Source organism: Chelonoidis abingdonii, chromosome 8 (assembly GCF_003597395.2).
Source record: "Chelonoidis abingdonii isolate Lonesome George chromosome 8, CheloAbing_2.0, whole genome shotgun sequence".
Classification (NCBI taxonomy): Eukaryota; Metazoa; Chordata; order Testudines; family Testudinidae; genus Chelonoidis; species Chelonoidis abingdonii.
The window spans coordinates 64,610,132-64,636,799 of record NC_133776.1 but is presented as its reverse complement, the minus strand read 5'-3'; the positions used below and the strand labels follow the sequence as shown (position 1 = coordinate 64,636,799).

The 26,668-nt window shown below is 45.4% G+C and overlaps 1 protein-coding gene across 2 annotated transcripts; it reads left to right on the top strand.

Moving 5' to 3' along the window:
* On the top strand, nucleotides 1–26,592 carry LOC116839979 (ras-related GTP-binding protein A). Of its 2 annotated transcripts, none has more exons than XM_032806312.2 (10): nucleotides 1–79; nucleotides 2,645–2,678; nucleotides 5,222–5,321; nucleotides 6,264–6,330; nucleotides 7,175–7,397; nucleotides 13,846–13,941; nucleotides 15,656–15,778; nucleotides 17,519–17,610; nucleotides 18,807–18,922; nucleotides 21,099–26,592. In XM_032806312.2, exons 2-10 carry the CDS (start codon nucleotides 2,652–2,654, stop codon nucleotides 21,110–21,112), a joined length of 858 nt encoding a protein of 285 aa, XP_032662203.1. In that variant the 5' UTR covers nucleotides 1–79; nucleotides 2,645–2,651; the 3' UTR covers nucleotides 21,113–26,592. The 2 variants fall into 2 exon arrangements, with proteins under 2 accessions (XP_032662203.1, XP_032662204.1); XM_032806313.2 differs by lacking the exon at nucleotides 21,099–26,592 and adding an exon at nucleotides 20,299–20,837.
* Nucleotides 26,593–26,668: the final 76 nt, after the last annotated feature.

The following is a 26,668-nucleotide window of genomic DNA, read 5'->3' as shown; positions in this document are numbered from 1 at the left end:
ACGCGGCCTGGGGCGCAGAGCAGGGACCCCCCGCCCCACCGCGGGGTCGGCCCGGGAGGCGCCGCGCTCAGAGCCAGAGGTAACGGGGCCGGGGGGGCAGCGGGGGAGAGGGAGCAAGGTGTGGGGGCAGTGGGGTCTAGGGAGAGGGGGAGCAAGGCGTGGGAGGAGAGCGAGGTATGGGGGAGACAGGCGTGGGGGGCAGTGGGGTGGCTGGGGTCATGTGATCTCACTGGGGCCCTGGGGCTGGCAGCTGATCAGCTGTTTGGCTGGCTAGAAGCACTAGGAGGAGGGAGGGAGTTGAGAGGAGCCAGTGATGGGTGAGGGGCCTTGGGGAAGAGGTGGGGCAAGGGCAGGGCCTCGGGGGATGGGGTTGAATGGGCACAGGGAGCATCCACAGGGAAAAATAAAGTCAGCATCTGTGGCTTGCATAGCCCAAACACGCACCCAGGCCAACCGCGCCAAGAGCCCATTACGGAGCGCCGGGACCCCGCAGACCCCGGCATCTCAGCAGCTCTGCACGAGCTAACAGGCGGCTCTTAGGGAGAGAGGACAGGCGAGAGAGGCACAGACATGCCACGGAGAAGGCCTGGCTGCGAAGCAGAATGGGCAGGGAGCCCACGAACTGGAGCAATACGCCTGCTCTGGAAGGCAGTCCAGCGAGGGAGAGAGCGCACGACCGCTCTCCAAGAAATGCGCCCGCGAGGGCAGGCAGCCGCCGTAGGCAGAGAGAGAGGAGCAGAGGCACACAGGCGCTCCGCGAAGGTGCCCTGCAGCGCGCAGGAGGGCGCCTAACGCCGCGCACGGACACATAGCATGGCCACGGCTGTAAGAGCGCGCGCGCGACGCGCGGCGAGCTATACGAGCGGCGCGAGCGAGAGCGCAGACGAGAGCGAGCAGACGGGCGCTGCGGGTCAGGCGGTCGGCTTCGAGACCGCGGAGAGGGGGCGAAGCCGGGGCGGGCAGTCGGGGACCTGGCAGGATGGAGCAGGGGTAAGGCGTGGCGGCAGCGGGGGTCTACGGCGGCGAGGTTAGGAGGGGCAAGGCGCGTGGGGGGCGCAGCGGAGTCGGCACGGAGGAGGGAGGGGCAAGGCGTCGGAGGGCAGAGCGCTAGGTCAGGAGGTGAGGAGGGAGGGTAAGGGCAGGCACAGAGGCGCACTTGGAGGGCAGCGAGGTCTGTGAGGAGGACGCAGAGAGCGAGGGGCAGTGGGGAGAGCGGCGGGCAGATGGGCTGAGGAGGCATGGAGCGACGGGGTCTGTGAGCAGGGCGAGTGAGCCCGGCGAGGGCAGAGGAAGAAAGAGTAGACCGCGGACGAGCGAGATGAGAGGGATGGGGGGCACGCGGGGTCTGGAGGAGGCCAGGGGGAAGGGGAGCGCACGAGCCTGGTCGGGAGCGCAGCGGGGGCGGATGCAGCGGGGTCTGGGGGGAGGGGAGGAGGGGCAAGCGTGGGGGGCAGCGGGCTTCTGGAGGAGGAGAGGAGGAGGGGGCAAGGCGTGGGGGCCGCGGGTCTGGAGTAGGAGGAGGAGGGGGCAAGGGGTGGGAGCAGGCGTCTAGGGAGGAGAGGGGCAAGGCGTGGGGGGCGCAGGGTCTAGGGAGGGAGGCAAGGCGGTGGGGGCGGGATGGGGGCACGGTGTTGAGGGGAGCAAGGTGTGTGGGGGCAGCGGGGTCTAGGGGAAGGAGGAGGGGGCAAGGCATGGGGGGCAGCGGGCTCTAGGGGGAGGGGGAGCAAGGCGTGGGGGAGCAAGCTGTGGGGGGCAACGGGGTCTAGGGAGAGGGGGAGCAAGGAAGTAGTATGGGATTGCTGTGGGGATGCGGTGACTAGAAGGGGGTCAGTGTGGCTGGGGTCATGTGATCTCACTGAGGGTATGAGTAACTGGGTTTAAAAGACATGAGGTAGAGCAGGATCACTGACATTAAGGGAGAGTTAGCAGGGTTCAGTGTGTGAATGGCTATGTAACAACTTGGAGCGGGGGAACATTGTTTAGGGTGTAACTGGGGGGGTAGTATAGGGCTAAAGATTAATTTGCTTAGGGTGTAATGTCAGAGTTTGCGGGGTGGTTAGAGGATAATGGGGGATATTAGAGTATGTGGGAGCATGTGACCAGTTTGTCTTGGGGTTAGTATGTACATGAGTGGCTGATGGTGAATGGGAAGGGTCATGGTGGTTTGTGTGTTTGGCTGGAACTAATTACTGTTGGGGTTTAGAGAATGGGTAATATGTGGAACAGTAATGTGGGGGTTAATTTATATGTGGGAATAGAAGTGTTGCTAATTAACAGTGCTGCAGGGGAATGGAAAGGAAAGAGAGTATGTATGTGTGTATTAGGAGTTTGACGTGCTTGCGGATGGTGTCCGGCAGTGTTGTGGGGCTGCTTTCCACCACACACTGAATTTATCTTGCTTATGTCTATTTTTGCTTTTATTTTAATACATAACTAAGAGACTTGTAAGCATGGGCATTTTAAAGATCTCTTTATGAAAGGATGTTTTTTCCTAAAGATTCATTCAGCTCTTTTGCGTGGGACAAAAGTTGTAAAGTGCCTTCAGTAGCTGGCCCTGTTACCTGCTTTGGGATGAAGTTGTTAACTGGACAGAGGAAAGTACAGCAGTGTGACAGAGATGCTTGTCTTTGTCTTAAATCTGTAGGTGGGTGATGCCAAGCACAGCCATGAAGAAAAAGGTAAGAATTGGATTACACACCCTCTATTTCTTTACTGCCTACATTGACAAATGCTGATCAAGTTCCCCTTTGAACCTATAAAAATACCTTTGAGATCCCAAAGTGCTCATCAGATACCTTCTGGTGAGAGTGCTTGCGCTAGTCTCATGATATGATCTTCGTGATTGTCAAGTGACTATTAATATTCAAAGACCCTTTTGCATCCTGTGGTAGTGATGGTTGCTGTGTCCTTCAGTTAACATGATAGAACTTGAAAATGAGTATTTTTGTCAAATATTTTGATAATCAGTGCAGCCGGGCTTAGGCAAAGTGGAACCCTCCACAGCAATCTCTAATTGAAACACCTCACTCGTGGCAAATACTCAGGTAAAAATTTAGTGTTAAGGGGAGAAAATGTGTTATACTCTAGTTTATATGTATGTAATCAAACACTCCTGATCTCTATCAGAGAAATGTGCTTTGGGAAATTATATTTGCACTGAGGGGTTCAAGTGATATCTTACCTGGAGAGGGAAGTTTGGTTGTCTTGGATAGTGATTGGGAGCCAACGATGGAATTGTAGCTCCTCTACTCAGAATTAGGAGTGTAGATATTACAGTGATAACTATATTAGAAATGCCTAAGATTGTTAACTAAAGAATGTGACTACTCTTGTATGTTTTACTTGGATCAGATTTCTCTTCTTCCCCCACATATTGGGGTCTAGTCCCTTTGAAAAGCCACCAGGGGGATTGGCGGTGGAATCTCACACCTTTGAATTTAGAGTCTATTTTAAATTGGATAGCGCTATGCCTAATTATTACAACAGGCTGAGGGCTCATACAGACATTTCTTCACCAATTTTGTTGTGAAACGAGATCAGGTATCTCTCCTTTTGGCCTGTTATATGCAGTCACCAGAAAACACTATACTTAGCGGTTAGCTTCAAAGAGTCTGAGGCACATTACGGGGCCTGTCTGCTTCTTTGTTTGAAGAAGAGTATGTTGCCATTCTTCTGCTGCGAAGTCCACCAAAGCCTGTTAGCCTGAACTGGGTTATGCTGTGGGAGCATATCAACTAATTTGTGCCTTAACCATGTGGTGAGCTGCTTTTGGAAGGGAACTAGTTAGCCTATAAAAGCTGACTAAAAATGGCAAAGTGGGATTCCATGTCAATTGGTTGTCTGAGATTTGTTTTCTAGTTGTAAAGCATGCTCTGAGATCTGTAAACTCTGGGATCTGAGAGTCAAGTGGGTGTCTTGCTGACTTATACTCCATTGCCAGTCAAAGATTCTGTAGGACAGCTTCAGCCTAGAGTTGCATCTTTTCTTTTTCTTTTTTTTTAAAGCCCTGTTGTCTATAATAGCCAAAGGCAGAACTTTGTTTTTGTACTGGAACTTGGCTAACGATTCTTTTGATAGTGTGAGCCAATCCCTGCTGCTGTCAAATCATTTAAGGTTGCTATTGAGCCATTCAAATGATTTCCCCACCCCGCCCCCCAAAAAACAAAAACCTAATCACAGTGTCTCCTGCTCTTTCATGGCCTGCTGACCTGGGAAGCAAGAGATTGGGATTGCATCTGTGCCTCCTGTGTAGCAGTATTGGGTAGTCAAATTATACTGGCCCATCTGCTTTTAAACTTCTTTCTGCCTTCGAGCATGTTCACGTGTAAAAACCATACTTGGATTTTATTTCACAGTCAGGGAGGAGAATCTAATTCTTGTATTGTGAGGTGGACAGTACAAAACATAAGAGTGGTGAGGGGAGGACAGAGGACATTGAATGGTCAAGTGTTTGTGTCTGGTGAAGTGGGTTTTTTTGGTTTTGTTTTTTTAATGTTTGTGATTCAAATGTTTTTGGCTCATCAAATCTTTGTGCTTCTGATGAATCAGGAAGAGCAAGCTTTCATCTTGAAGTGCCAGTGTGTTTGGAGAACGTTTGGAGGCTGAGGAAGTGAAAGATTAAAAATTACTTCAAAAATAAATGTAGCTCTTCACTGGACGTCTGAAATCCAGCAGTGAACTCTGCAAAGTGCCTTCTCAATGTATCTAGCAGAAATGAGCTCGGGTTGACTTCCTCTGTGTCACGTTCATGCGTTGTGATTGGTTTTTATTGGCATGGTGATCAAGATGAGAATGTATAAGCTTCAAGAAGCGCAGTTACTTTTCTTCTGGATTTTAGGCAACTATACAGTCAATACTAGGGAGAGGGTATGCAGTTCCCACAGTGTGATCTGACTGGGGGAAAGGAAGAAAGCAAAAGCCAAGGAAAAGAGGAGTGGTCCATTTGTGTGGAAAGCATGTAAAGTGACAAGAGTTTTATGGTGTGTAATGATATTCATGGTCAATGAACCAGCAAGGAATTAAGAACACACGTCTTCCAGTCATTCGGGCTTTTGTTTGATAGCTTTTTCTGAGGGGGCCAAATCACAATATGCACAAGTCCTCTGTGCATGGGGCTACTGAAGCCTTTTGTCTTTACACCATTAGCATTTAGCCATTAAAGGCCACGGAGAAGCCAGTATTCATTGTGGTTTAACTCTTTTCTCTTGCCTTTCCTTACCAGGTGCTATTGATGGGTAAAAGTGGGTCTGGAAAGACCAGCATGAGATCCATTATCTTTGCAAACTACATCGCCAGAGACACACGGCGCCTTGGTGCCACAAGTAAGAGCTTGGTCTCTTATTGACTCCTAAAGCTTCTGCTCTGGAACTCAGGTTAACACTTAAGACGATCTGCACAGAGATGCAAGGCAGTTACCCACTGGGACTCTCACCTTTCCTCTGTGGATGGAGTAATAGGGTGTCTCCTATGTCTGCTGGGCCCCTCCATGAGGGTTCTAGCTGAAAATCTGTGCCGAAGTACCTCAGATGTGGGTGAGGTGGAATGATCCTTTCCCTTTAAGCTGTGGGCCAGAAAGTGACTAAATGTTGATGCAAATAGAGTTTGCAAGCTAATGCTTTTCCACTGACCCTGCCTGCTCATAAGGTGTTCAGAATAGCTGATGAACCCTCCAGAGAAGACCTGACTTCTCTATGCCAACAAGATGATTTGGGGGCAGTAATAAACTGCTTGCTAGAGAGTGGGGCTCAGTGGTCTTAGCAGAAAGACCTCTGCATGGATGATTATGCAATACGCAATATTTAATATCCATTGAAGGTAGGACATGGAGTCTTAATCTGCAACAAGGGAGATTTAGGTTAGATATTAGGAAACATTTTCTAAATATAAGGGTAGTTAAGCTCTGGAATAGGTTTCCAAAGGAGACTCCATAAATGGAAGTTTTTAAAAGCATGTTGGACAAACACCTGTCAGAGATGGTCTACGTTTACTTAGTCCTGCCACAGCACAGGGGGCTGGACTTAATGACATTATGAGGTCCCTTCCAGCCCTACATTTTTATGATTCTATATTAATCCATGACAGAATATACCTAGTAAAACTGAGAAGCTGGAATTCCACACTTTCAGCTCTGGGCTTTGAAGAGTCACCACAAATCATGTTTTCAACTGTGTTGGATGGTAACTTCCCAATAGTCTCCCTTATCAGTTTTTCTGTGTTTCATGTACATGTGGTACAGTTACTAGACTTCTCTTGTCTCTTTCCAGTTGATGTGGAACACTCCCATGTTCGATTTTTGGGAAACCTGGTGCTGAACCTGTGGGACTGTGGAGGGTAGGTGTTGTCTGTTCTTTTGCTTGTGAAACCCATGGAGGTGGCTGTGGCAACTAGGATGGTGGTGTGATACGTTAGGAGGCTGTCCTTTTAGCTACAGTGGGGTAGGAATGCTTTCTGTGCATCCAGTGAACTGTTGATGAAGGCTTACAGAACTGTAGATGGTACCATATAATTAATAAACCCCACATCATAAACTCAGACTTGGGGTTGGGTGAAGGGGGCTAACTTGATAATCATAGATCTCAAAGTTACCTCTCCATGGGACAGGGGGTGTAGACTGCCTCTCCCTTCCCTCACTGCCTCTTTCTCCTGTCAAGACAATGTCTCTAAGCCTTCCAACATGGATGAGCTTCCTCTAGGGCTGCAGAAATTATTATTGGAAATGGATTACAGAACCTTTTGTTTTGGGGTCATTGCTTCAGATTGGACCAAAGTGGTGGTGTTGGACCATTAGCTTTTGTTAAATGAATTGGGAGTGATACTATCATTCCTGGTGGGTAGCTGTCTGTAGAAGAAGCCCTCTCGTTGACACTCAACAGAGATAGGAAAGGCATAAAGGCTGAACAGTGTTCTGATGAATGGACTTGCTTTCATATAAAAAGTTGATATACTCAAGTGGAGCAGGGATCAGGCTCGTTTGGAAGAGTAAGCTTACAGCATCCATGCTGTACGGTGGTGTTCTGTGGCTAAGGAGAGGACTTCAGTCTCTACAGTTGCTGTATTGATAGCTCAGTCCTCATACCTAATAGACTTTCTTAGCAATGCAGACATATGGGTAAACCATGCTGGTCTGATTGATCTAACTGGAGTCCCTTTGCCTTGCTGCTGTGCCCCTTTTCAGACAAGACACCTTCATGGAGAACTACTTCACCAGCCAGCGGGACAACATCTTCCGCAATGTGGAAGTCCTGATCTACGTCTTCGACGTGGAGAGTCGTGAGTTGGAGAAGGACATGCACTACTACCAGTCGTGTCTGGAAGCTATCCTGCAGAACTCTCCTGATGCCAAGATCTTCTGCCTAGTGCACAAGATGGATCTAGTGCAGGAGGACCAGCGTGATCTGGTAAGGAGCTGAGCATTGCCTTATCAGTGTGGGCTCTGTAACAGAGAGCATGCATAATGATGTTGCCATCTTTCACTTTAAACATAGCTACACCAGCAAGTTCTCCAGAAAGCTTTTTTCAGGTTTGTATGTGGGGAAAATCTCTGAAAAGTTGAGTTGCTCCCAGCCTCCAAACCTATAGTCCCCATGCTACTCCTGGCCCATTTCGTATAATGCCTGTCTAATGGCCTACATAGAAGAGAGACTCTCTGTGCCAAATTACCTGTAATCTCCTTTATGGTGTCAGTTTTAGCATCATTACTAATTTTTGGGATATGGGGGACAAAGAAAAACCCAAAAGGTTTAATCTCCCTATTGTACTTCAAAGGATTAGGTGATCAACTCTGTCACTACTATGCTGCTGGTTCAAATCCAGATCAGCTGTGTATTGAATAAAAATAGATACCATGTGTCAGCTGTTTAGCCTGTGTTTTAAATTGAGGAAGTCTCAATTCCAGTCCTAGTGCACAGATGTCCACATCACAGTTGGCACTAGCCAACACAGAGACTGACAGTTATAAGCAAAGGGGCCATGAACTATGAAGTCTGACCTACCTTCTTGCTCAGATGGAGTCTCTTTACGGGCTGGCTAAAGTACAGCCAAGTATTTCCAATGCTCAGTGCAAAACCTGCAGCAACACTTAGGGATGGAGTTCCAAAGTGCCCAGCAGCTCCTGTTGTTCCTAGGACAAATGAGATTCCCCAATCTCCTCAGTGGGAGCTGTTGGCTGCTGAGCTTGCTCTTCAGTCTGGGCCATGGTAATCTTTCAGCCAGAAAGCTATACCCAACTCCTGGTGTTAGATGAGAAATTAACTTTGTGGGTTAGATACTTTTTCTTTATGCACACCCCTAGCTCTGCGGTTGATCATCAACCTGGTTCAGACCTGGAGATTACTACTTTGGTCTAGTGCAGTGGTTCTCAAACTTTAGTAACCCGAGGACCCCCGTTTTGATTTAAAATTTTTGCCACAGACCCCCAAGCCTGCTGCTCAGTCCCAGACTCCATCCCCCAAAACCCCACCCCACCTTTTTCTGCTCCCATTCCACCCTTGCCCTTCCTCTTCCCTGCCTCTTTCTGCCTCCTCCAAGTGCCACCCTCCCTCCCAGCATCTCGTGCACACTGGGAGGGAGGGGGGAGGAGTTGATCAGTGGGGTCAGTGGCCCCGGACATGATTCCTCCCCCTCCCTCCCAGTGCCTCCTGCATGCTGGGGAACAACTGTTCCCCGTGTGCAGGCGGCACTGAGAGGGGAGGAGGAGGAGTTGATCAGCAGGGTCCATGGACCCCAGTTTGAGAAACGCTGGTCTAGACTACTCAACACACTGAACTCTTTCTTGTCACTTCCAGCTTGATACATCCCTATCCAGATGTGCAACGAAGGGCTCAGAAAAGAGCAAGAAGGCCGCGTGGGTGAAGCCACAGGCTGGTCTTTCCTGGGTAGACAAACTTCAGTGAAACAAATTGGCTCATAACTCAGCAGATACTGGCTAGTGTTCTGAGCCTCATTTTGTCACTCTGGCTCGATCTGGCTGTAACTTAAAGCATTTTCCTTCTGGAGCTTGTTTGAATATTACCTTCCATCCTCCCCAGGAAGGGATCAGGAATGTCCTGGTCTCTGCATAAGTTAAATGAAAGCTAGTTTCATAGGGCTGTGATGCTTTGTATTTCAGTTTGCTGTCCAGTAACTATTAACATCAGTATCCATATGCAGTTGGTGGGTGTAAATTCTAAGCATTCCCTGAAATGAGGAAGGGCATGGGGGAGTGGAATCATGCAGTGACACAACTTGAAAGCATTGCAACCCCTCTAGCAGGAACTCCTTCTAAGTATCTGCTAATCTCCTTTGAGTCAGGGGTTCTGTCTGCTTGCTTGGACCTAACTGTTGACCTGACTTGAAAGTAGTGCCAAATTGTGGACCTTGGCATCTTTTGTGTGTATTGGGTTATGTAGTCAGTTAGGAGGTTTCTGGATGTTCCCTGCTTTCATGCTCCTGAAAACAGACTAAAAATAGCTTGTGGAAATCAGGAAGATCAACTCTGACATGGATCAGCTTTCATGTTGGGGCCCTTTTTAAGCATACAAATCTCAGATGTCTTCTTAAGGTTGGGGTCTCTTATGGATTAGAATATCAGAGAAAGAGAGGAAAAACCTCAAAGAAATCAAAATGCTGTTAATCTTCAGCATGTTAACACAGTGGCCTGGGACAGAAATTATTTTCCCCTATCCCTGTTCATTCCTAATGTCCACTTCTGAGACTTCCTGCCTTATAGATGTGGGTGGAACAGACAGTCTGGATTTTCCTAGTGAATTTACTGTGAATAGTTTACTTTTTCCACACCAGGGGTTCACTGCTAGCTGTTTACCTTGCTTTGTAACGATTTCTTAAGTTCTGATGTCTTGGGAAGTCTTATTTTGACCCATCTCAGCTATTTTTAAACCATAACCTATAAGAGCGGAGTAAGGAGTGGGACTGTGCAGTTACGCAATGACTGCTTAATCCATGGCATCTTAGTTAATGCAGCACACTTCATTGTAGGCAGCGGCGTATTATCACCTAGGCCGCCAAGGCCAAGGCCTAGGCCAAGGCCTAGGCCTAGCAAATTTGAAGGGACGGCAAATTTGAGCACCCACGGAGAAGCTCCCCTCCCCGCCCCACCTTCCCACTCCAGCTCACTTCTGCCTCCTCCGCAAGCGCGCCGCTGCATCTTGTTTCTCTCCCCTCCTTCCCAACACTTCCTGTTTCATGGGGCAGGGAGGGAGAGGGGAGGAGGGGGAACATGATGTGTTGGGGGAGAGGCGGGGCCGGGGCGGGAATTTGGGTAAGGGATCCAATAAGGGCAGAGAGGGGGCGGGGTTGGGGTGGGGACTTTGGGAAGGGGTTGGAATGGGGGCGGGGAAAGGGTGGGGTTGGGGAGGGGCTAGGGCTGGGCGGTACGGCAATTATTTTAGGGCCTAGGGGCGGCAAAATCATTAATCCGCCTCTGATTGTAGGGTTTTTTCTCATCCTCTTTTAACCTGAATGCCTATTAAGTCTATGAGCAGGGTCCTTCCAAATTCACCATCCATTTTCACAAATTTCACCATCATAGCATTTAAAAAACCTTGAATTTCACGGTTTCAGATATTTAAATCTTAACTTTCAGTGTTGGAATAAAGCATGAATATGTATTTAAAAACAGCAAAAGATAAATATGTAAAGTCCTTAAGTCAGCATTTCTTAAACTAGGGGGCCTGATCCAAAAGGGAGTTGCGGGGGGTAAGAGTTGCAAGGCTTTTGTGGGACGGTCGCAGCATTGCCACCCTTACTTCTGTGCTGCCTTCAGAGCTAGGTGTCTGTAGAGTGGTGGCTGCAGGTTGGGCGCCCAGCTCTGAAGGCAGCACTGCTGCCAGCTGCAGGGAAGAGTGGATCTGCTTTCAGAGCTGGGTGCCCAGCCTGCAGCCGCCCAGTGAAGAAGTAAGGGTGGCAATTATGTGATCCTCGTATGATAGGCTTGAGACCCCTTTTTGGGTCAGGACCCTCAGTCTGAGAAATGCTGGTCTCCCCTGTGAAATCTATATAGTATAAGGTAAAAGTATACAAAAAACAGATTTCACAGGGGACACTAGATTTCATGGTCCATGATGTGTTTTTTCACAATAGGGTAGGGCCCTATCTATGGGTATGTCTACACTACAGGATTGTTCCAATTTCACAGAAACCGATTTTTGGAAACAGATTGTATAAAGTTGAGTACATGCAGCCACACTAAGCACATTAATTCAGCGGTGTGCATCCATGTACCGAGGCTAGCGTCGACTTCCGGAGTGTTGCACTGTGGGTAGCTATCTCATAGTTCCCGCAGTCTCCCCTGCCCATTGGAATTCTTGGTTGAGATCCCAGTGCCTGATGGGACCAAAAATTTGTCGCGGGTGGTTATGGGTAAATGTCGTCAGTCAGTCCTCCCTCCGTGAGAGCAATGGCAGACAGTCATTTTACGCCTTTTTGCCTGGATTGCCCGGGCAGATACCATAGGACAGCAATCATGGAGCCTGTTCAGCCTTTCTTCACTGTCACCTTATGTCCACTGGATGTTGCTAACAGACACGGTACTGCAGTGCTACACAGGAGTATCCGCTTGCCTTTTGCAAGTTAGCAAAGATGGTTACCGGCCATACTGTACCGTCTGCTGCTTTGCAAGTTGACAATGACGGTTACCAGTCATGCTGTACCATCTGCTGCTGGCATGGGTGCTCCTGGCCGGCCTCGGTGAGGTCGGCCGAGGGCGCATGGACAAAAATGGGAATGACTCCCCAGGTCATTCTCTTCTTTAAGTTTTGTCTAATGGAGAGTCAGTCCTGCCTAGAATATCAGGTAAGGCTGCTAAAGAACCAGAGAGGCAAATGGCCGTTCTGGGTCAGAGCCCCAGACATCCCACAGAAATAATGAGTTGCATGGCATTCTAGGGGGTGTCCCTGCAACAAAGCCATCTGTTGCTTCCCTCTTTCCCCCACCCCTCCTGGGCTACCATGGCAGTTATTCCCCCCATTTGTGTGATGAAGTGATAAAGAATGCATGAATAAGAAACAACACTGACTTTATTGCCTCTGCAAGCAGAGATCAAAGGGGGGAAGGGAGGGGAGGGCAGCGTCCAGCTGCCATGATATTCCGGGCAGGAATGAATCTCCATTAGACAAAACTTATAGAAGAGAATGACCTGGAGTCATTCCCATTTTTGCCCAGGCGCCCCTGGCTGACCTTACTGAGGCCAGCCAGAAGCACTCACGGGATAGCGATGACAGATATCAGTCCTACTGTGCCGTCTGCGTCCGCAGGGCAAAGGAAGGGAAGGGGATGCTGCTGTGTAGCGCTGCAGCATTGCGTCTGCCAGCAGCATCCAGTAGACATACAGTGATGTTGAAAAAAGGCGAGAGAGGATTTTTTTCCCTTTGCTTTCATGGGGGCGGGGGAGGGGCAATGACACATACCCTGAACCACCCATGACAATGTTTTTGACCCTTCAGGCTTTGGGAGCTCAGCCAAGAATTCAAATGGTTTACAGAGAGTGCGAGAACTGTGGGATAGCTACAGTCATCAGTCGCCCCTCCCTCCATTTGATTCTTTGCTTTCTGGTATGCTTGTCTCAGCTCCTTAGTTTCACACAGCACTGTGTTGAGTCCCTGTTGTGGCTTCTGTCCATCATGGCCTTGGAGATTTTTTTCAAATGTTTTGGCATTTCGTCTATTGGAACAGATTCATCTCCCAATACAGAGATCAGATTCAGTAACTCCCATACGGTCCGTGCTGGAGCTCTTTTTTGAATCTGGGACTGCATGATCACCCGTGCTGATCAGCTCTCCATGCTGGGCAAACAGGAAATGAAATTCTAAAGTTCGCAGGGCTTTTCCTGCCTACCTGGCCAGTGCATCCGAGTTCAGATTGCTGTCCAGAGCGGTCACAATGGTGCACTGTGGAATAGCTCCCGGAGGGCAATACCTTTGAATTGCGGCCACACTAACCCTAATTTGAAATGGCAATACCGATTTGAGCGCTACTCCTCTCGTCGAGGAGGAGTACAGATATCGATATTAAGAGCCCTTTATATTGAAATAGAGGGCTTCGTTGTGTGGACGGGTACAGGGTTAATTCGGTTTAATGCTGCTAAATTCGAGAAACTCGTAGTGTAGACCAGGCCGAAGAGTGAATTTAGAACTCATGAAATATAACATGACTAATGATCATTGCCAGAGCCAGGCAGCAATTGTGCACACTTTTCCTGCACAGATCTGCCAATTCACCTGGTTCCTAACCTGTAGCACCCACAATTTTTCAGTCCTGAGATCTCACTCAGGTCTGCTGATGTAACTCCGTCTTGATCTGCAGCCCCCTGTTCTTGCAGTCATGGGTCCCTCAGGCAGCTCTGCTAGTGCACTTTCATCCTGGCCTGCAGCATTCTCAGCTGCTTTGGGATTGGAAAACATTGTGCGCCTTTGTTCTGTTTTGAAATGCAAAATTCTTACTATAAATGCAGTAAAATAACCACAGCAGAAGCATTCACCAAAAACAGAAATGTGTGTGTTCATCTAGGACAGTGGTACTCAGACTGGGATTCAGGAGCTGCAAGTGGCTCTTCGATGTCTCTCTTGTGGCTCTTCGCAGCACATGATATTAAAACACTGAGTGATTTTAATTATTAACCAATCTAAGCTATTAACCAGCCAGGATGCTTTCGCTGTGTTATTAACCAATTGTTGATAAAATAATAGTTGGTCAGAATAACCAAGAAAAAAGTTATATACATAAAAATAGTAAATGAAACAATGAATTCACACTACTGTTGCTCTTTTGGATAATGTTAATCGCTGATTTGGCTCCTGAACCACTGAGGTCTGAGTATAGTTGATCTAAAAATATCAAACTTCTGTCTTCCAGATTTTTAAAGAGAGGGAGGAAGACCTGAGGCGACTGTCCCGCCCCCTGGAGTGTGCATGCTTTAGAACGTCCATCTGGGATGAAACACTTTATAAGGTTTGAATGGCTGCTTTTCTTCATGTGTGGCATTTCCATTTATCTTCCTCCTGCTCTACTGTTGTGTAAACTGCATTGTCAGTCACTACAGAGTTCCATAGCTTTAACTTCAAAATGTTTTCTGAAACAAGTGGTTCCATTCTGGCTGTTCAAGGGCTGGTGCTGATGGCAGTTAAATTGCTGGCTTCTGCCATCAGTATTATGGTTCATAGTCCTATATCTTCCTGTTAACATTGCCCACACTCTCTGCCCAATTCATTTAGAAGGAACCTCCACCTCACTTACCACAGTAATGTGTTCAGCCAAGTGCAGAATTGTTTCCATGATATATTTTCTAGGACATTGTCAGGTATTCAGTGACTAAAGTGACTGGGCTTCCACATCTGCCTGGGAGACTACTTCATACTCTGGAAGTTTGTCTTGATATCTAGCCTAAACTTTCCTTACCTTCATGGCTTCCAGTTACCTATTAAGATCTCTCTCCAGATATTGGGGTGATGGATGTTAAATGGGTCAAATTGAGAGCAAATTACGGTTCTAAGTGTCACAAATGTGCCACAACCATCTCAATGGGCAAAGGTGGTGAGAACCCATCAGCCTTCTTGTTAGACTGACATTAATAGGCGTTGATTTTCTGGCAATCCCTTTGACTTCAATGGGAGGTGAAGCTGAGCACCTTTTAAAATCTATCCATGAGTACAGAGAATACCTCAGGATACAGTATGTAGCTTCAGCCTGAATGAAGCTGGTCCAGGCTACACCCTCCTGAAAATAGATTTTCTGTGTCTTTAGTGTGTACACTGATCCCATACTGTAGGCAGTTAGCACATTTCCCATTTGAGAGCCAACGAGGTACAGATTGGCTAACCTTTCTTCTTAAATTGATCCCTGCAGCCAGTCAGTCATTGTGGATACTCTTGTTTATGCTTCATATTGACATGCCCAGAGGCAGAACTGCATCATTCTAGATATAGTCCCATAAGAGCTTATATTGAAAATGAATATTTTGGCCCTTCTGCCTTCAGACAAAGTGAAACCTCAGCTGTTCCCTTGAGCATCAGAGAAATGCCTATTAAATGTATAAAGCTTTGGTTTTGCCCAGTTTGCTTGTATGTTGGAATTCTAATACACAAGCAAATCGCTATCTGTATACTGTGCTTGGCATAGGCAGTGAGGTGAAGCCCCTACAGACTCAGGGCCTGATCCTGAGATGTGCTGAACTTCACTGGAGCCAGCTGTAATTGAATGCTTGGCACCTCTTGGGATCAGTCCCTGAGTTAAGGCAGTGGTTCAGAGTCTTCTGCTGTTACTTCTATGGGTACACAGCAGAGATCTGCTTATTTACAAGCAAGAACATGGAAAACTGTGAATCTTTAGCTGGGAGCATGGGTCCAAATTCAGCCCAGACATCACCTGGCAATTAGATGGTATCAGACTAGTCCCTGCAAGATTTTTGCCCCGTGTCATAATTTGACATGACTGGTAGATTGTTCAAGAAAAAGTGTGTGACTGGAACACGCGTGAGGGCCATAACCATAATTGAAGTGTGTGGGCACAGAGATGGGAGAAGCTTGCATAACTCATGTCTCTGCTATCATTGACTGTAGCCTGAATTCGCTGACTCTTACAAGCACTTTGCATAACAAGAGAGGGAGGATGGTGATGCCCTTATGCAATCCTCATAGCACTCACTTTACATTTTGTTTTCTGACAGGCTTGGTCCAGTATAGTCTATCAACTGATTCCTAATGTCCAGCAACTAGAAATGAACCTGAGGAACTTTGCTCAGATTATAGAAGCAGATGAAGTTCTTCTGTTTGAGAGAGCCACTTTCCTGGTGAGAACTGCCATCCCTGCTCTTTGCTGGGTCCATTTGCTCCTCTGCCCTGTCCCTTAAGGGGGGCAGATTCATGATTCTAAATTGCTTAGGGTTCCTTGTGTGAAAAGCATTGTAGAGTGCAAAGCATTCAGATGGGGTTGTTGACCGTAACGCATGCTAGGTGGAAGTTCCAGGTTGCAGAACTTTTCATTCAGTACCTTTATGACAAAGAGAGTAAGGGCTTGCTTACACAGGGAAGCTATTCTGAAATAAGGTAGGATATGAATTTAAAGCACAATAGCTATTTATGTGGATTAAGCTAAACCGAACAAAGGTGCACTCAGTGTGGAATAAATGTGTCCACGTGAAAAAATGAGGCGTCCTTGTGACACCTTAGAGACTAACAAATTTATTTGGGCCAAGGCTTTTGTGGGCTAAAACCCATGGGTGAAGTGTGTTTTAGCCCACAAAAGCTTATGCCCAAATACATTTTTCAGTCTCTAAGGTGCCACAGGGATGCCTCGTTGTTTTTGATGATACAAACTAGCACGGCTACCACTCTGAAACCCGTGTCCCCATGGAGAGTTATGACGGAATAGCTATTCAGGGCAAGTTCCCTGTGTAGACAAGACCTAATTCTGTTGCTTTTGACATGAACCAGATACTCCTGTGACATTCCTGAAACACCCTCTAAGAGCAGTTAGGCTGTGAGCATTGTTAAATGCATGATTCACCTTTACTTCCTCCAGTCTGTAAGGAAGTTTCACATCTCCAATGCCTGGTCCGTTCTTGGAATTTTCAGAGAATTTCCTTCTGTACCACGCAAGGGTAAAACCTTATTCTGATTTGAAAAATCTGCAGATTTTCACTTCCTCCCAGGTGGTACTTTAACTATTCAGGGTCGCTGTCTTGCTGAGTTCCTGATCCAGTATAAACCTAATCCTGAGAGCTGGGTGAAAACTTTCCTCAAAACTTTCTTCTTGACACAATGTCCTACTTTTAAAGGAAAACTTTTGTAGAAATTTATTTTGTTTGAAACTTTTCGACAAACAAAGTTGTTGTTTGGGGGGGAGGGGTTGGTTTTTTTGTTGTGGGGTTTTGGGGGGTTTTTTGTAATGGAAAATTTAAGGAACCACATGTCTCGAAAATTTTCTTAGTAAATACTTGCCATCTTCCAACATGCTCTACTAGTTTCTGAGGGGTTTTGTAAATGAGTATGGCATTAATGATCGATGTGATTGACAGCATTATAATGCACCCCTATTTTCACATAACTCTTGAAAACAGCTATTTTTGGGACAGAAGCTTCATGTTCACAGCTTAAAAGTGATATTTTTACAAAAAAATATAAATTTCTGGATGTTTAGATTCTCTTTTCTGCACTCTCATATCTTTATAACTTCCCCTGTGGACTTAGTCCTTCTTGAGGAGAAATTCTTTTGAAATATTTGAAGAAACTGTTGAAAAACATCTTTATGCAATCATACTGCACATGCATACAGTGTGAGGGTTTGCTGAGTCCAGATACATGCATGTTTGTTTGAATATGCAATCAGATTTTTTTTAATTTAATAATTTAAATTATTTAAATTGTATTCTTGACAACTTTCTAAAAACATTGTGTCTGTTCTTGTGGGGGCATGTTGAAGCATGGGCAATTGCAACGCAAGGAAGAGGAGATCCTCAGGACTCATTACGAGATGTGGTGGTAGATGGGAACTTCTGCTTTGATTGCTGAGTTAGTGTTTTTCCTTGCAGGTTATTTCCCATTATCAGTGCAAAGAACAGCGCGATATCCACAGATTTGAGAAAATCAGCAATATTATTAAACAGTTCAAGCTGAGCTGCAGGTGAGATGGATTATCTGTGTAGTCATGTTACTAAGAAATGGAAATCTTTAGACTGTGGGTGAGTACCATCAGCCCGACTTGTCTGTGTTGATGTCCATCTACGCTGACTAGACATAAATGATAACTCTGTCAACCAGACATGCCTTGTAAATTCTCTGTAGTGCATCCTGGCCTTGAAGTGAGTAATGGTTCTATGGATAATAGGCCACCAGAGAAGTTCTCTTATTCAAAGAGGTATTAGAATGTATCCTGTCTAATCATGACTCGGTGTTTCATGCCTTTCTTCATCTTTTTTTTTCTGGTGTTCATTGAAAGAGGTTTGTTCTGAAACATTTTTCCTCCCATCCATTTTCTTTTGAGTTCTGCAAAGAAGTTATAGTACTGAGCTTGTGACCTACTGGCAGTTAATGACAACACTTTGTGGCACTGCAGATTTAAGATAAACGCTTAGTTTTGGCGCGAGAACCAAAAAGCTGGTTTGAGAGAGGAAGCACTTGCTCAAACAAATTTAGCAACAGTCACAAAAGGAAGGCAGAAGACTTAAGACAAAGTTAAACTCTGAAATAGTTTCCCTCCCCCCCCGCCAAATTGCTCCACTGTTGCCCTTCCATCCCTAATACTTTAAAAGATTTAGAACACTCGTAGGGTAGGAGCAGCTGAATAGCTACATGCATGCTTTAGTAGGCTGTTTTCAGAGTCTTCAGTTTACTACTCTCTTCTGTTGCTGGTCCCCAGAGTCATTCTGCTATTGTTGACTTTCTGTCTGTGCTGAATGGTTCCAATGTGGACTGGTCAGGAGACACTAACTGTTAGGCAAACAAACAGGTGGCAGTTGCTGTTGTGAGGTGCAAAAGCTTTTTTTTTTTTTTTTTTTTTTTATTGAGTTAAATGTAGAAAGAGAACACTAACCTACCATGGCTAGTCAGTACTGAACAGAGGGCCTTGCTTAAAGTGTATTCAAGTTTTGTAATGTGAAGTAAATCAAAAAGAGCCACAGATTTTTGTATCTGTCAAAAACAAACAACCTAGTGTCACATACTGGCTTAGTTCTTATTTTACAAACAAAGCTGTGCAGTTATGTACACATGATATGTCTAAAGTGATCTCTAGATATGAGGTTCTTTGTAAATAAAGCACTTGCTTTTGAAATGGTCACATAACAGGAGTTAATTCACTTTTTTCTTTCCTCCTTACAGTAAGCTGGCTGCTTCTTTCCAGAGCATGGAAGTCAGGAACTCTAACTTTGCTGCTTTCATTGACATCTTCACATCAAATACATATGTGATGGTGGTCATGTCCGATCCTTCCATACGTAAGTTTAATAGAGCATAGGCATCTATTGTGTCGCTTTGACAGGGACCAAGAGCTAGTTAAACTTGCATTGGCTCTTGATACCATAAATGAGCACCCATCTACACTGTATAATCAGCTAAGCCCCCAGGACAGTTGAAACAGTTTAATTCTGGAACTGTGGATAGGACTAATACGTGTTAACTGTGCTGCACCGTGGTTTGGGAACATGGGTTAAAAGATGGTTTGATCATGTAGTGCAAACAGCACTAGACTTTGCAAATCAAGTTCTTCTCTGCTGTTTCTCAACATGGTGATTAATACGGATGGGAGTTTATTCAGGCAATGTCAGTTAACATGTCTATTCTAGTGGAGCTGAGCACAGTAAATATTTTTTGCCAGATCTAATCTGGCAGCTGGGCTGTGAGTTTTGGGCGTAAATTTTGAATCTGAGCATTTTCTATGTGAATTGTTGTGCTTTTAGTTCTCCAATTATGGCTGCATTTTCCTCTTTAACTCAAGCAATTTATGGGTAAAACTACATTGCTTACAGCCAAAGAGTGCAGGCCCCCTTGTATCTTCTTTGGTAACATGTTTTCCTATTGCTCGCTATGAAACTGTTTTTTGTATTACACTATTTGAGGATTTTAAGTGAGACAGCCATCTGGCACATGGTTTCCCTGAGCAGAAAATACCTTTAAAAAACTACTTTTCTGTATTTGGTTAGCCCCATGCGTTTAATCCTACCAGACTGGGGGCTTGCTACCAGCTGTGACATCCTTTTGGAAGCCCACAGATGGGAAGCTAAGAAAAAGCTAAAGCAACTTTCTTCCATAATCACAATTCCTGTTAACAAACCTTGCATCGGTACAATGTACCTCCCTTTGGGTCTCAGACAGCACCACTCTGGGATCATCCAGCACAGCAACCCAATCTTGCCTGCTGTGCCCCTTACATTACATCCTCAGTGGCCTGGGAGTAGCAGAACAGATCTGGTAGAGCTCACGGTTTAGAGTAGTGGTACTTTTTCATAAGCACTAGGCCCTTTAGGAAGGAAGGTTCTGTTTTCATATGTTAGTTTTCCTCTCTAGAGTTTGATCAGTGAAATCTGACATTGGTCAATGTAAAATATTCCCTTGTCAGTGCTAAACAAGGTGACATCTTGCCGTGTTTGTTTCACTCCTGGTGAAACCTATAGCTGTGGAGCTTTAGGGGAAACACGAACCAAAACCACACAGAGCTTTATGGCTTCAGTCCTGCTGCTATGAACCAAAACTCCTGCGTTTTGCACTACAGGGAACCTTCCTAGCTAACCTTTCCAGGCAACTTTTAACTCCTGGTGATCTAATTACTCACATCCTTTCTGTTTTTTCCTCTCTTGCCCCTTCTTCCCACTAGCTTCTGCAGCTACATTGATCAACATCCGCAACGCTAGGAAACACTTTGAGAAGCTGGAGAGAGTGGATGGACCAAAGCACAGTCTGCTCATGCGTTGAACACTGGCTAAACCACATGGTCTTTGGGGGAGAAAAGTTGGAACTGCAGTTTTTTTAGGAGAATCTAACAATGTGGGTGTCTTTGTGGGCTTTAAAATGAGTGTGCTGCTTACCACCGCAATCTTCTTTATTTTTTTTCTCCTTTTAACATTGGACACTAGTCACTGGGATGATGTCTGGATACACAGTGGACCTTTAAGAGAGACTTCCTGGCACACTAGGGGTTGGGGAAGAAGCAAGAGCAGGTGATTTGCACTTGGCCTGATAAGCCTAGTTGCCATAGTCACGCACACTGAAGCCTTTGTGGATGTTTTCCTGTATTCCAGATGATCATATAAATCACAAGGATGGAATATTACTATTTTATCAGCAAGTTGCTAGGATACATTTATAAATTTCTCATTGTCTTCAGTCATGAAAATAAATTTTTGCTACCAGGGACTTTTGATTCCCAGAGCTCTGGAAGTGGTTATTTTTTCCTTTTTAAAATCTTGTGAAGCTTTGCCATTGGACAGGCAAACAGGTACATAGCTGCATTTCTCCTTTCTCATTACCTGGGCCTTTTTTAACCAGATACTCATTTGAGAGAGAGTTTCTACTGTGTACAAATTCATTTAATCCAGAAGAATCATAGTGAGAATGACCGTTCATTAGTCATCTTAATCTTTTTTTTTTCTGTTCTTTTTTTCTCTGTGATTTTAGGCTTGCGCGAATGAAGATCATCCTTGTTATATGGAAGTAGCTGAAAGTAATACTCCCACTTAACAAGATCGTAGTCCTTGCATTCAGGTCTTCCTCCTCCTGAGCAGGGAGATGCTGAGAAGGGCAAGGGACAAGTGTATAGAAGTCCGATGAGATAACAGATCTCATTGCCCCGCTGAAAATGTTGCACTCAGTCATCTGTGATCTCAAAAAGGCAGTCTGACAATATTAGACACCAATGTGACTCTACATTATGGTCTAACTTGTTTTACTGGACTTGTGCTTGATTCTCCATTAAACATAGGAAAACAAAAGCACTATCAACTGGGAAAATCTATAACCTCTAAGAGTTGTTGAATGGGCTGATATTCCTTTGAGCAATTATTTCTGCATACAGAGTGATGTTACTCTAGGAAAAAGAGGACGTATTGAGTCTAAAAGAGGTGTGGCACTTGTTTTATATAATCCCTTACTCTCTCATGTTGTCTCAAAGTCAGCCTAGTAGAAGGTAAGTTTTTTATGTGAGCACTAAAATGTGAAGTGCGTATCTTCGCTTAAGACAAGCTAATAGGATGCCGCCAAATTTTTATCATCTCTAAATCTTTGCATTATTTTATACTAGTACCCCAAACAGCCTGTTTAACAAGCATGTTTATATAAAGATCCTGTGTGACTAGCGCGATCTTCAATCCAAAGAGCTGTCATGCCAGCATCCCAGCAAGAGTGGAATTGTGTATTACCCATGTGTATATTGAAGAGTCAGGCATTTGAGTACCTGGGAGACTTATGACTGGATTATGAAAGTACAATAAGGTTCTTAGTTGTCTGTAATCCTTCTAGGAAAAAGGATATGGAGGACAGTGGCAGGACGAGGAATGTGAAGTGTTGGTGTGGCATATACCAGCCACTACAAACTCAAGCTGGCCCCTACTTCTAGCAGCAAGCAGTGAAATTGCCATGCTTCCCTCCACCTTATTGACTACTATCTCTGTTCTAAATTCAATCAGTGGAGTTGTTCCTGATTTTTTTTTTTTTTTTTTTCCCCACCCAAGAACTATCCTCAGTGCTTATCTCCTGTGCTAACATGCTGGCTGAATTCAGGGAACTTCAGCTAGTGAAACCTCCAAACAATTAGCAAGAAGGATTCTGACCCTGTACTTGAGAGCTTTCCTTCTGCAAACTTCAGACATTGCAGAGGAAGCAGAAAATGGCCTGTAGCTACAAATTCTGAACATTCTCCTCTGAAGGCTGAGGCATCCGTCATTCTGACTTAGATTTAATCTCACCATCCCCTGATGCAGCTAAACAGTACTTTCTTCTGGGTAGAGCAGGTTGGAGCTGTGTGTTGGGGAAAATGTTTGAATGCTGGATCTCTAAGGATGAAATATTATGAGATGGTGGCAGAAGTAGAAAGTTCCACAGTTACTTTTCCATGATTACTAAAATGAATGCTAAAAAATGGAAAAGTAGCTCTGAGTTTAAAAACTCTTTCTCTGGTTCCCATGCAGGAAAGCTTAATGAGGCTGTGGCTAGCATGTGAAAGCAGAACAATATTGAAAATGTTATCTGCCCTGGAAGTGGTCCTGTGATATAAGTTCTGTTCCTCATTCCACATACCTGTGTTTACTGTACAGATCAGTGTGAGCCTGAAAGGAAGCCCAATGCTCAGTTTTGCACACTGTAAACTCCTCAGGGCAGGTCTTACGATAGAAACCCACAGTGGTGTTAACTGGGGCACTGTAAGTCATGTGAGGTGCACGTGTGCTTAGTAAGGGGCCTTTCAAACAGGCTCCTATTCTGTGGCTGCCAGGCTACTGACACATGCACTTTTCATGCTAGTGTGCCAAAGCAGCAGCATCTGGACATGGATCCTTCAGCTGGAAGGTCTTTTATGTCAATTTAAACAGATGCGAATTGCACACTGAATTGTGATGAAAGTGGGCTAAACTGTGGTGGTTTTTCCTTACTTTTCTGAATGGTGCCATCCCCCAGCTGCTGCAAAGGCTGGATTGCTACTGGATTACTCTGTCAGTACTTTGGATGGTATTTATTTCTGTATTTGTAGTCCAATAGCAACCATTAGTTTAAAATCTGTTGGCACGCTTTAGTCAGAGCTAGACTGCTAGAGCTGCTGGCAGGGGGCAGTGTTTAGCTTTGGCATCTGTGAGGCCCTGCCACATGATGGCTGAAATTCCGAAACAGCAGCTGTTACAGAAGCAGTGTTTCACAGACCCAGATCAGCTCCTCACACACAGCTGTTCTAACAGCATTTAAATCACCATTTCAGTACCTTTGTGGCTAGCCTGGCTCCACCTCATGGATGGAACAGAAGTCTTGGTGAAAGATGTAAATGCAACTCATGTTGCAGGAACTAAATTTTAGCGGGCTCTCTGCCAGGGTGACCAGATGTCACGATTTTATAGGGACAGTCCCAATATTTGAGGCTTTGTCTTATATAGGTGCCTATTACTCCCCCACTCCCTGTCCTGATTTTTCACCCTTGCTATCTGGTCACTCTACTCTCTGCTGCCTTTGTTTCTCAGGTCTATGCAGGATTTAACATTACTCTGTGATGCCTGCATGCTAAGGGAACCGGTTAAAGATGGATACCGTGCTGCATTGGGTTAACCACTCAGATACCGGCTATATAAAAACACTCTTAATCCTCGCTGTAAAACCCCAGTGTACCTGGGTAGCTAATAACTTTTTCCTTCTAAGCTGCTCCTCCTGACCCTTTCTTCCCACGTTATCTCAGCTCTATGCTCCTGTGCAACCTGTCTTTAATCAAGACAGTTTTGCCAGGGCTGAGGCTGGGGCAGGTGTCATAGGCTCACTGTTCCCTTCTAAATTAAAAATACAGGTTATGATAGTCTTTTGGTACAAGTCTTAGGGCTATCACTTTTTGTGTTGTTCTGTAAACATTTGCTTCCCCCTGCGCTCTGAATTAGGCTACAGCATCGAGGAAAAGACTTATTATCCAAAGCAGAACTCTTACCCTTCTTTAAATGTGGCTTTATAAAAATGAGTCTTCACTTCCTATAAGAATTTTGCAAGATCAACTGATTTGATGATCACAAAGGTGTGTATGGTGGTTCTCAGAGAACCCCTTTTATTTTATAAAACTGCTCCTGCAGCCCCTTGTCCCTGTATAGCATGGGGCTGTGGGCATTTAATGGATGTCAAAGGCTGGTCATTGTCCTTGAAATGCAGCAAACATAGTTTGCAATTTTTTTCCCATTAGTAGGTAGAATGCTTAAAATTCTAGCTTGGTTCTTGTTCCCTACCTCCTGTGATGATCAGAAGTACAAAACACTGAAAGCAGCATCTCTGGTTGGGTGCTAGAGCCTTATTTCCTGATATAAGCCACCCTTACCATGGTCTTATTGAACAGTTGGCATCTCCTCCTCTTCCCCACTGTGTACTTGAAGATTAGCAAGTCCTGTATGGGCTGGCCTCTCACTGTGCCATTAGAACTGGCATTGAGTTTGCTGCTCATTTTGGATGAGTGGATGTGGGCCATCCAAAGACTTACTGGCCCAGGACACGCTCTCTGCTGAACTATCAAATGGTCACTATTATAACAATAAACCACATTCAGACTTTCACCAGCAACTGTTGGGCCTAAACTAGTACCTGATTAGACTTCTTATTTCAGGGCATTACAAGCAGTAGACTCTGGGTACATAGAAAAGAATAAGCTACTATTCAGTGGTGCTGCGGAAGGGCAAATGAACTATTTACATGTTTGATGTAAAAAATTCTAGGACTCAAAGAACCTGCAGGTACTCTACATAAAAAACCACCTTATCATTCTGCCGTCAGTGTTGATTCAGCCCTTTGTCCTCCCTGAAGTTCCATGCTGTATGTGGTTTGTGACTTTAATCAAGGACTCGTCTATTCCACATGGTTCTGTGGCGGTTTGCTGCAGTATCCTTGCCCTCAAATTCCTCCCATGTCCCTCGCTTGTACAGTGTGCTCTGTATTGATGGGTTACTGTGCTGCATTTCTGTCTATGTATGAAGTTTGTGATGCACATTTGATTGAAAGATCTTGTATAATTAGTGCAAGCAGGAAATTTACAACCTCCTTGATAGTCAAATCAGGTTTTTCATGTAGGGAATCGCCCCATAGCAAAGTAAGAGGCTTTCAGTACAATAGGGCAGGAGGCGGGGAATCCTAGTGAGCGTATGGCTGCGACTTTTGTACCTGGGATGGTTATGCAAATAGTGGGATGCTGTCTCCAACAGAACTGAAGGGTGGCATGTAAGCAGTGTTATCAGGAAGTCTGTATTTGTGCTGATTTTACGACTTGCATACATGCTCAGCACACCAAGAGTTATTAGCAATGTGCTGCATTTGGCTGGGCTAGAAGGGTCTCTGACCTGCAGAATGATCCAGTTGGAGGGGCTGAGTGGCTGTATCATAAACTAAGATTCAAATGGCCAAATCACAACTTCAATCCACAGGTTGTGGTGGGCAGGGAGGGGAGTAATTTATGGCTAATGTGCCTGCCCTCCCACATCCTGGTCCTTGCCTGGTATCCTGCTGCGATCTGTATCATGGCTTGCTGAGTTGTCCTTTGCTGTATGTTCAGTAGTGACCAGATCTGTGGTTGATGATGTTGAAACTGGAGGCATGGCAAATGCACATGAGGTTAGAACTAATTTGACTGGGGGAGATTAGATCACTGAGGGCTGCAGGTAATGGGGGAGGTTTGGCCTATTAAGTCTGAAGCTCTGTGCCACAGGAGCAGCCATTAAGCTGGTGTACCCATTGTGGGGTGACTTGATTGTATTCAGTTAACACAGCAAAGAGGAATAATGCTCTTCACTGCAGCAAATACTAGCGGAAATTCTCTGGTCTGTGTACTGTAAAGGGTCACATTGGTGCCTTCGCTGTCTTTTCAGCCAGGACTCTTAATACCCACCCAGTGTTACTACCTCATATAACCATGCACTCTCTTTTCCCCAGCAATGGTGAGCAGTCAGGACTGAGCTGCTGGAAGGAGTTGTCCCGTGGAGCACAGTTGTAAAAGTTGATATTTTGGTTTAGGAGTTCCATTCCCAGCTCGGACACTGCCTCTCTGTGTGACCTTGGGTGGGTCACACTGTCCCTTTATGCCTCAGTTCCCCCATCTGTAACATCAGATAAGGACAGCTTTCTCCCAGCAGTTTTGTGAGTGTGAATGAATTTCTGTGAAGGACTCTGCCCTCTTCTACATCCTTCTGCAGGAGGATCACAAAGTGTTGTTGGGTTTAGCATAAAATGGAGTGAGGGAAATGGGTTGAGATGGCCATTGAAGGAGAGGCTTAGTTGTGTAACTGTGAATCTTTTGGGTTTGTGTCGCCACCATGTGTGGCATTTGAACAAACTTATCTGGGAAAATGCATCTTTCTAAAATACTACAGGAGTTATGCCAAGAGGCAGGGTGACGGCTGGGAAGAAGGGGACACATGCTCTTCTATTTAATAAAGCGTTTCTACTTAATAAGCAATACTGAGATACTTGTCATGCTGGTATTCAACTGCCAAGATACAAGTTTGGGGGCAAAAAATCATTTAGAAAAGGCT

Coding starts and splice junctions, on each gene's coding strand:
- LOC116839979 (XM_032806313.2), top strand. CDS start 2,652: ATGCCAAGCACAGCCATGAAGAAAAAG. Junction 5,322..6,263: donor ACGGCGCCTTGGTGCCACAA/GTAAGAGCTTGG, acceptor GTCTCTTTCCAG/TTGATGTGGAACACTCCCAT. Junction 18,923..20,298: donor CATGTCCGATCCTTCCATAC/GTAAGTTTAATA, acceptor TCTTCCCACTAG/CTTCTGCAGCTACATTGATC.